Source organism: Pundamilia nyererei, unplaced genomic scaffold, assembly GCF_000239375.1.
Source record: "Pundamilia nyererei isolate P.nyererei 1_Seehausen unplaced genomic scaffold, PunNye1.0 scaffold00033, whole genome shotgun sequence".
In the NCBI taxonomy this organism is placed as follows: domain Eukaryota; kingdom Metazoa; phylum Chordata; class Actinopteri; order Cichliformes; family Cichlidae; genus Pundamilia; species Pundamilia nyererei.
The window spans coordinates 4585616-4595130 of record NW_005187434.1 but is presented as its reverse complement, the minus strand read 5'-3'; the positions used below and the strand labels follow the sequence as shown (position 1 = coordinate 4595130).

Genomic DNA, 9515 nt, shown 5'->3' with positions numbered 1-9515 from the left:
CCCACTTTATTTTTAAATACGCATACGGTACTTGTATGCGCCCTATGATCCAGTGCGCCAGTAATGGCACTGTGTATTTAACACAGTGCCATTACTGTGTTAAATACAGTAATGGCACACATAACTGAGACTGCGCCTTTTAGTACAGTGCGTCTTATGGTCGTGAAAATACGGTAGATGCACCTGAGGTATCACCTTGTCTTGAGTAATCGCATTTACAACTTGGGTGTCCAAAAAGCATGTCTCCAATACGTCTTATCAAACAGTCTGCAGTGAAGCTAATATCGTCTCACCTGGACCAGCATGTGACAGATCTCCTGGTGACCTTCAGCAGCTGCTGCATAAAGGGGGGTGCATTTGTTTTGGCCCTCCATCAAAAAGTTGGGGTCCTTCCCATCAACTGTAACACACAAATTTTGGTCTTACACAGCCGCCAAGAAGTAGATCCAGAGTTGATGTTGCTAAAGCCAATTTTCTTCTGAGAACATATGTGAGCTACCTAGAAGCTGGATGACCTTCTGGAGGTCTCCCTGCTTTGCAGAAATGTACAGCTGCCTTGTGGGGTACTTGACCTTCTTTGGTTTGAGGCTGAAAAGAATACAGCTTATTCATTTATCTCAAAGTGTAAACTTTGATACCCACACTGATGTCACTCTTATATTTCATGGGTAACCTTACTTCTCATCATCCAGTGCCAACAGAATGCTCTCCAGTGACTCTTTGGGAAGTCTTTCTGTAGTGTTCACAGCCTCATCCTTTAACCTGCAGAGAAATTTATCGTTTAATAGTTCCTTTCATCCAGGAAGTTAGTCTTTACTTTTCATCTGTGAGGAGAAGAGATGTCATGGCCACAAGCAGCACTATGTTACCTGCTTGGGCTCTCATCTCTGCCTCTCTGCGGCTCACTGCTCTTTTTAGCTCTGAGCCCCTGTATTCGTAACATGTTTGGGACTGAAGCCGGCATAGCCACCGCAGATGCAGCTGGAAGCAATGACTCAGGATTCAATCTAGGGACAGAGGGTGACAGATCAGCCTTGGGGACTGTGACCTCCTTTGCCCCACAGGCATCCTCTCCACAGTGGGGGCAAAACTTTCGGTCCTTCAGGATGGAGGCGCAGTCACGGTGAAAGCGGTGGGAGATGCTGCCATAGGGCCTGCACTCCATGAAGGTGCCCTATGGGATAAAAGTTAAGAAGAACAGCAGTGAAACATTCAACATGTTTCAGATTGAAACGTTTCTAAATGGCCTGTATTTGTATGGCGCTTTACTAGTCCCCAAGGACCCCAAAGCGCTTTACATACTCAGTCATCCACCCATTCACACACACATTCATACACTGGTGATGGCAAGCTACATGTAGCCACAGCCACCCTGGGGCGCACTGACAGAGGTGAGGCTGCCGAACACTGGCGCCACCGGGCCCTCTGACCACCACCAGTAGGCAATGGGTGAAGTGTCTTGCCCAAGGACACAATGACCAAGACTGTCCAAGCCGGGGCTCGAACTGGCAACCTTCCGATTACAAGGCAAACTCCCAACTCTTGAGCCACGATCGCCACATCTTTCACTTGTCAAGCCACATATACACTCAAAGCGATAACTAATATTTTGTGTTAATTTGTGTTGATTTGAAGACAGGAACCTTCCTGGAAGAGAGGTCAGACATCTGTAAATGAGTCTCTTGGAGGAATGCGACATCCCCTTTAAATGTGTAAAGTAAATACACAGAATATCCGGAAAATATTCCGAGCGCATCACTGTTCCACATGCTGTCATGTTAGAGTCTTATTCCAAAATGGATTAAAGTCAATTTTTCTACATACAATAATGACAAAATGAAAAACAGTGATACTGTGCAAACGTCCTTTGCACAATATCACCTGCAGGCTGCTGAGTTTGCATCTTTTGCTGTGAAGTACAGCCAGACTTTAGACCTCTTTGCCTTGGGCATTTTTAATCTGTAGCTCTGCTCTAAAAGAATGTACGTGGGCCCGCCTACTATCCTTGTGAAGGTTAAATGATTGGCTAGAATCCAAAGTGTATGACATCTCAGGGGAAAAAAAAAAAAGTACCGAAATGTGCGCTGCTTTTCGGTCTGGTTACTACCGTTTATGTCAGAACCGGTGCCATTACCGGTACCCATCCGTACTTGGCACATGTGCAGGTGAAGGCAAAGGGAAGATATGCTTCACCATATTTTCTAGTCTTTGGCTTAGAATGAAGTTGGTTTGGAAACATATTCAGTGATGCTTCATCTCCTGCTATGCGTTTGTGTGGGCGCCCCGTGCTAGCAGTGTCCAAGCATTTTTTTGTTTTTTTTCTCCCCTTTTCATACCGCGCCCCCCTGCAATGGCTCTACGCCCCCCCCCTGGGGGGCAGGCCCCACACTTTGGGAAGCTCTGGTATATAGTATGTATAGTAAATATACTATATACTAATAGAGTATGTGAAAATGAAAAATGTTTTTAAAAGTGAAATATAGAGGTAAAATCAAAAGTAGTCAAAAACAGCCAAAAATGTCCTGCAGTATATTTGAGCATGTACTGCAGTAAATTAATAATCTCAGGACTTTGTGTGCTTTGTCTGCTCACCGTCCTACAGAAGAGTCCACATCCAGGGCAGCACTGGTGCTTGACCATACCGGCTCGGTGATCCTCGCACAACACCAGCAGATGGACAGTGTTGGAGGGGCGCATCATTTCCTGTTTCATTACTCGCCTGTGACAGCGATTTAGCTGAGCGGAGACACACAGACACAAAAAATGAATACCACACTGATGCAGCATTAATGCAAACAAGGTTATTGTCACGCTGAATGACAGGACAAGTTCAGCCAAGCTTTAGCTCTCACGCTGATGGTCTTGCTTTTAATTTTAGAATACTTTGTTATACGAAAGTGGCTTCAGAACAAGCTCAAATCATCACCTCTCCATCACTGTGCTAGGTTTTTGACAAATGTGGCACTGTGTATTAAGGCTAAACATCTGCACTTTGATCTCAACTCTCCAAAAGACATTGATTCAGAAATTGTGTGTTTTGTTCAGATGCATCTTAGCAAAGCCAAGCTGTGATGTCATGAACTTTTAAGAGAAAATAGCATTTAAAAACCTTTCCTATCAAGCCATTTTTTAATTTTACTGTGATAAACTTTAACATTTAACATGCTGAGGCCTATAGAGTCTGAGATGTAACTTGTGGACTTTCTGTTTTAGCTGTCAGACAGATTTCTCTGACCGCTGCAGTCTTCCATTGTGGTGAATTTACTGGGAGATTCACTCATGGAAAGACATTCTCTCTGTTGAATGATACGAGTTTATATTATTTGGAAATGGCCTTAAAACTCGTTGCAGACTGATGGGCAGCAGCAATTGCTTCTTTAAGACCATTACTAATTTTTCTGATAACACAGCTGAATGCTCCAGCCTTACCAAAACCTCTGCTTTTATAGAGGTGCCCACACTTACTAATGGTCATCTAATCAAGTATATTTGATTAGCAGCACTACTTAATCTCTTAATTCCTATCGAAGCAGAAAGGCTGTACTTAGTTTTGTCATACACTAATTGGCTAACCCTAAATTTTAGCTAAATAAAAAGTCATGTATTGTTTATCTGAAGATGTGTTTACAAATAAAATTAATTTCATATAGTTTACTGTGAAGCTTTTTTCTCCAGGGGCAATGAGACCATGAATGTCTTTGTTATTCTAGTTGATCTTTACCGTTCCATCTGCACTCTCCATGGCCATGCAGGTCTGATCCAACGCAGAGAGGCCTCCTCTGCTGTTAGGTGTCTCCATGCGACAGCAGCATAGCGGCAATTCCTCAGCCAAGTCTGTTTCTGCCACTTCAGAATATGCTGCCAGACCTACACACAAAATCCTGTTATTCTAATACAGATCACAGCAAGCCTGTGAACTCTAAAACTGAGCATTGTAGAAAGAAAAGAGGAGCTGTGATGACTTCAGGTTAGAGGTAATCCAGTTATCCTTCAGTAAGTTCATCTTACCTGCTGATACGGATGGTGAGAGAAGCTCCTGCTGAGCTTTCAGGTCCAGGCAGTCCAAAGCCAGCTCTGTGTATTCTACATGGCTCCCTTGTCCTGACTCCATCTCCTCCACGTGCGATTCCCTCCTGACAGCTGTCGTTGCTCCAGCCTGTACAGTTACAGGAGGACTCACTGGTTTCTCAACAACTGCAGTTTGGTTCTTCTCCATTCTGACTTTAGGCTCCTCTTTCTAAAACACAGAAAAATAATAAAAAAATTGATAAAGACAGGAATAACATTTTCTGACAATTTATGTCTAGTCATTTGAAAAAAGGCTAGTCCAAACTGGAAGTAGTCTGCAGGAACAAGTCCATGAAGACAACACTTGCCAACCTCAAAGTCCAGTGGGCACGTCTCAAATTAAGCTTCTCAACTTCTAGGTCAAGTGACTACCAGTGAGAGCAAAGTATTGACATTATGACTGACATGTATGATAACAAATTGAAGCGAACGAGTGACCAGTAACTACAAAGCAATTTGCAACAAGCAAACAGAATTCTGTGTAGACATCCTTTCATAGCAAAAGTTCTGAAACAGTTGAACAAGAAAACCACATTGTGACAGTGACAAATGAAAAATGCCAATGTCCCACTCAGAATCAGTCTGACAAATAATGAATTAACAACATTTAACCATACAAAAGAACAATGTCTGTAAGTGTATGCAGAACAACAGGGAAACATACAACGCCATGTGATTCAAAGATCTGCACTTGGTATTAACAACTGCGTAATATCTTAGTAGAGTGCCTCTTTTCAACCAAACCCCCAGTCAACGTTTGTGTCAGTGAGCAAATAAATTAATAGACCTGCCTTCTCTGGCTGTTTAACTGCCTTGGCCTTCTTTTTAGGGACCAGGTTGTACATTCCCATCTTCCGCTTTTTCCTCTTCAGACCTAGGAAAGGGACAAAAAGACCAAAAATATTTGACCATAAACATTTTTATTCTGCGAATGTCAAAACTGTGAAATTTTATACTGTCAACTGTATTCGCTTGTCTGCCTTCACACGCACATGAACTTCAGCGACATCTCATTGTTAAACAGAGATGGGCAGTAACGCGTTACTTGTAACGCGTTACTGTAATCTGATTACTTTTTTTAAGTAACGAGTAAAGTAAGGGATTACTATCGCAAAAACGGTAATTAGATTACCGTTACTTTCTTGTAGGAACGCTGCGTTACTGCGTTACTAAAACCGTGATTTTTTTGCGAGAATGTCTCATGACAATGACGTAAGTGAGTGCGACGTTCGCGACAACAGCTGTGTGCAGATCAACAATGGATAATATATCATGTAGGGGAGATAGTATGAGCGTGCAGCGTTTAAAGCGTGGAAGTACAGACCTTACTTTGAGTTTGATTCCATAAAAAGTGACAAAAACATTAGTGTCCGTTGTGCGTAGGAAGAAAACTTCTTTTTACAGCGAAAAAAAACCCCTAAACAAGCACCGAGTGCGCAACAACGTAATAGGAAATTCACAGAGAAACTCGCGGATTCTTCCACTGACCGCTGCGGCACACCTGCACCAGGGTAAACCTCCGCCTACCCTACTCCTGCTTTACAGGTGAAAATAGAGCAACAGGACCGCTAGTGTTTGATTTTATTTATTTTCTGCTGCGTTTTACTTGCATCTATTTGAAAGACTGAGTGTAAACACAAAAAATATTTTTATGTGCTGGAATGTACAGAAAATTGGTTTAAATGTTAAACTAATTTCTTCAAGTCAGAGAATGGTGCATATAATTTAATTTTTAGTTGATGCATAAAGTTAAAAGATTAAAACTAATACAAGTTAAAAAAAAAAGAGACTTTTCCATTTGATTACATTTTGTATGATGGATTATGCAGAAAAAGTAGAATTGGGCTGAAAGATCTATCGCTTTATCACCTATTCAGGTTATAAATCGTGTTTTTAAAAAGTAACTAAGTAACTAATTACTTTTGAAACCAAGTAATCAGTAAAGTAACGGGATTACTTTTTTGGGGAAGTAATCAGTAATCAGTTACTGATTACGTTTTTCAACTAACTTGACCAACACTGTTGTTAAATATGATGGTCAATTCAGTCCATTCAAGTTAGAACTACAAAAAACTTTGGAGAAAATATTTGTATACAAGTTGCTGATGTGAAACTCAAAAATATAGTGGATTAAACTCTCACTGTGAGAACGGTTTTGATTAATGGTGTAAAACCATGCAAATTCCAAACATTTTTAACTTAATACCAGATTATAAATAAAACTTAAGCTCTAAAATTTTTGTCTTCTGTAAACAGTGACCTACGTTAGCAGGTCAGGAAAAGAATGTTAACTTGTTATTTTCTTTTATATCGCGAGAGTACTCTTGCCCGCGAAGTGTTGTTGTTGCATGTATGTAAAATGGCGTAACGAATAAAGCGCTGGGAATGAGAGTACGACGTCGTGTCTTTTGAGTTAACATTGGTAGCAGCGGATGGTTTCCAATTGCAAAGTACCACCAAAGCTTGATGAAGCCAGGCCATACGAATGCTGGAAGAATGAAGTCAATATCTAGAGACAAGTTACGGAGCTGGATAAACACACACTGCAGAAAACATGTCTGTCACACACACTGCAGAAAAACATGTCTGTCACACACACTGCAGAAAACATGTCTGTCACACAAACTGCAAATGAGCCCTCTACACCCACTGATCATGTCTCTGCAAATGTAAAGTTAAGGGCAGGACAGCTGATCACTTTTACCAACAGAGACAACGGTGTTCAACACACAGCCAGAGTGCTAGGCAGAGCGGGAAAAGTAAAAGGGCAATACAAAAACTGGTACAATGTGCAATATCTTGAGCATGATGGTAGTGAAGGTGAAAAGAAAGCTGTAGACATGTCACTTGTTGATGGTCTTTGCACTGAAGCTGAAAACAGAGATGCAGATGTACTCATAACAAAAGATATTTCCTTTGATTCTGCTAATCTTTTAAATCACGGCTTAAAACATATTTGTTTGAACTTGCTTTTTCTACTAGTTAAATTCTCGCCTCGCTTCTGTGAGTTATTCTATTAATGTGTCTGGTTGTTTTGCGTTGTCCTGCGCTGTCAATGTTTTCTATCACTGTGTTTGATGGTACAGCTTTACTCTGCTATAGCTGTGTGCTATAGCTTATTCTTATTAGTGGTCTTTACCTGTGAACATAATCTCACACTTATATGACTCTGACGTTATAGTGCTAATTATTTATTTTATTGTTGCGTTGTCTATGTTCTCTATCACTGTGTATGATGGTACAGTTCTACTTTGCTATAGCTGTGTGCTATAGATTATTCCTATTAGTGGTTTTTACCTGTGAACATAATCCCACACTTATATGACTCCGATGTTTTAGTGTAAATCATTTTATTGTTTTATTGTTTTATGTAAAGCACTTTGGCATGCCCCTGGCTTTTAATGTGCTCTATAAATAAAGATTGTTGTTGTTGTTGTTGTAAGCAGCAGGATATTGAGAGCTGGCGAAGTAATGGCGTGTTTGATGAAGTGAAAGACCTGGGTCAAAAATGTGTGTCTACTAGATGGGTCTGTACACTCAAAGAAACTGCTAATGGTGTTGTCCCAAAGGCTCGACTTGTGGCACCGGGGTTTGAAGAGGTAAATACTAAAGAACTACAGAAAGACTCTCCAACATGTGTGTCTGAGTCCCTCAGACTGGTGCTAGCTGTGATATGTCAAAACAAGTGGAGAGTAAATTCAATGGACATTAAATCTGCCTTATTGCAGGGAATGGAACTGTCAAGAGACATTTATCTTCGTCCCCCACCTGAAGCTGGCAAGGACAATGTTCTATGGAAACTGAAAAAGTGTGTTTATGGACTTGCATGCTTCACTTTATTGGTATAATAAGGTCAAAGACATTATGTTCAAAACTGGTGGTAAAATATCACAGGTTGATCCTGCAGTGTTCTATTGGCAGAATGAACAATCTGAGATTACAGGAGTGCTTGCATGTCACATTGATGATTTCCTTTGGGCTGGTTCAAGTCACTTTGCAACTCATATCATTCCTGTACTGAAATCTACCTTCCTTGTGGGCCGTGAAGAACATGACAGTTTTTCTTATGTTGGTATGGACATTTGTACAGTTAATGATGTAATAGAGGTGCATCAACAACTTTACATTGACAACCTACAACCGGTTCAGTTACAAGCAGCATGGGCTGTACAGAGGGATGCTTCCTTAAGTGAAACGGAATGTGAGCAACTCAGGTCAAAAAAAAATGTGGCCTGATGAACAAGGCCTGATGTTATGTTTGACACATGTAGCCTTGGATCTAATATCAAAGATGCAACTGTACAGTCTATTCATGAAAGAAAGCTGCAGAGATCGTCAACTCCTTCATTCATGAAGTGACCAGGGCTCGCAAAATTTCAAAATCCCTGGTAGCCCTTCAGGCAGGGACTCTTCAGTTTTTGGTAGCCCAAAATAAATTTAAGTAGCCCGAATAAGACTGATGTTTTGTTTCCTGTTTTGTTTCCTTTACAATATGATACATACAAGTATAATATTGTAACAGAAACAAAAAATTAATCAAAAAAATTACAACATTGTATAAAAATTGCAATCATCAACTCAAATACTTGGTTCTAATTGAACAGAAATTTCTATGAATTTGTAAGAACTGTGTAGAACATCCGTCTGTGTCAGATCCTGAATTTGAAATTTCCACTGAAGTCACGGGTAAGAAACAAGTGGAACAAAGATCTAGGCCATTTGCTTTTTGAAGTTTGCAAAGACTGCTAAATTTTGCCAGTGGTAGTTCACTCTTTGCAACATAGTACGCTGTTCTAAACAGAATTTTCAGGTTTATTTTTAGTATGTTATTTGCAATTGGTGTTTGTTCTGGGAAAGATATTGCAGACTGAGCAATAATGCATTTCTTGCATTTCTCATGGGTTCTAATGGGGGCCTTTCTTAAAATTACTGGTCCCAGTAACAAAGGCGCTTGTCAACTCAGAAATCGAGGGAAAACCAACAACACACCCGGCAGAACATTATGTTATTTACACGGGTGCACATAAGTGGTCCGCATGTGCGCATTCGCTGTCAAAATAAAAGACGCGCACCAGATAAGAAGTTGCAACGCACGTTTGCGTCCATATAAAAGGCAGTGTTTTTGTCCGCTAGAGTGGGATTTTCACGGCACATTCTGCACCACATCTCTGTGCGTTCATCATTTGTTTGAAGCCAGCTCACCTCCTGCAACCACTTTTCCGAGAATACGTGCTTCTTTTGTGGTTCGGACTCCTTCTGACATTTCCTTTGCGGTGGAGGAACACCAAAGTAATTGCTTAAAGGAGCTTGCTTCTTCGACATCTTTATGAGTTCTAAACAAATGTCTGTCCTCCTCCAGAAAATCTTATGTACGCAAACACGCGTTGCAACTTCTTATCTTGTCCGCATTTTTTATTTTGACAGCGAATGCGCACCTGCGGACCACT

At 40.8% G+C, this 9515-nt stretch overlaps 1 protein-coding gene across 1 annotated transcript in view; it reads right to left on the bottom strand.

Annotated features, from left to right (window-relative positions):
- The window catches only part of LOC102214022 (histone-lysine N-methyltransferase EHMT1-like), a 22461-nt gene that overhangs the window by 7838 nt on the left and 5108 nt on the right, over nt 1-9515 (bottom strand). The window contains exons 4-11 of the mRNA XM_005729632.2: nt 4860-4942; nt 4009-4237; nt 3722-3867; nt 2593-2736; nt 870-1174; nt 679-762; nt 500-588; nt 294-400 (exon numbers count right to left, since the gene is read on the bottom strand). Of these exons, the coding sequence (XP_005729689.1) occupies nt 294-400; nt 500-588; nt 679-762; nt 870-1174; nt 2593-2736; nt 3722-3867; nt 4009-4237; nt 4860-4942 (1187 nt within the window). The remainder of the gene's footprint in view (nt 1-293; nt 401-499; nt 589-678; nt 763-869; nt 1175-2592; nt 2737-3721; nt 3868-4008; nt 4238-4859; nt 4943-9515) is intronic.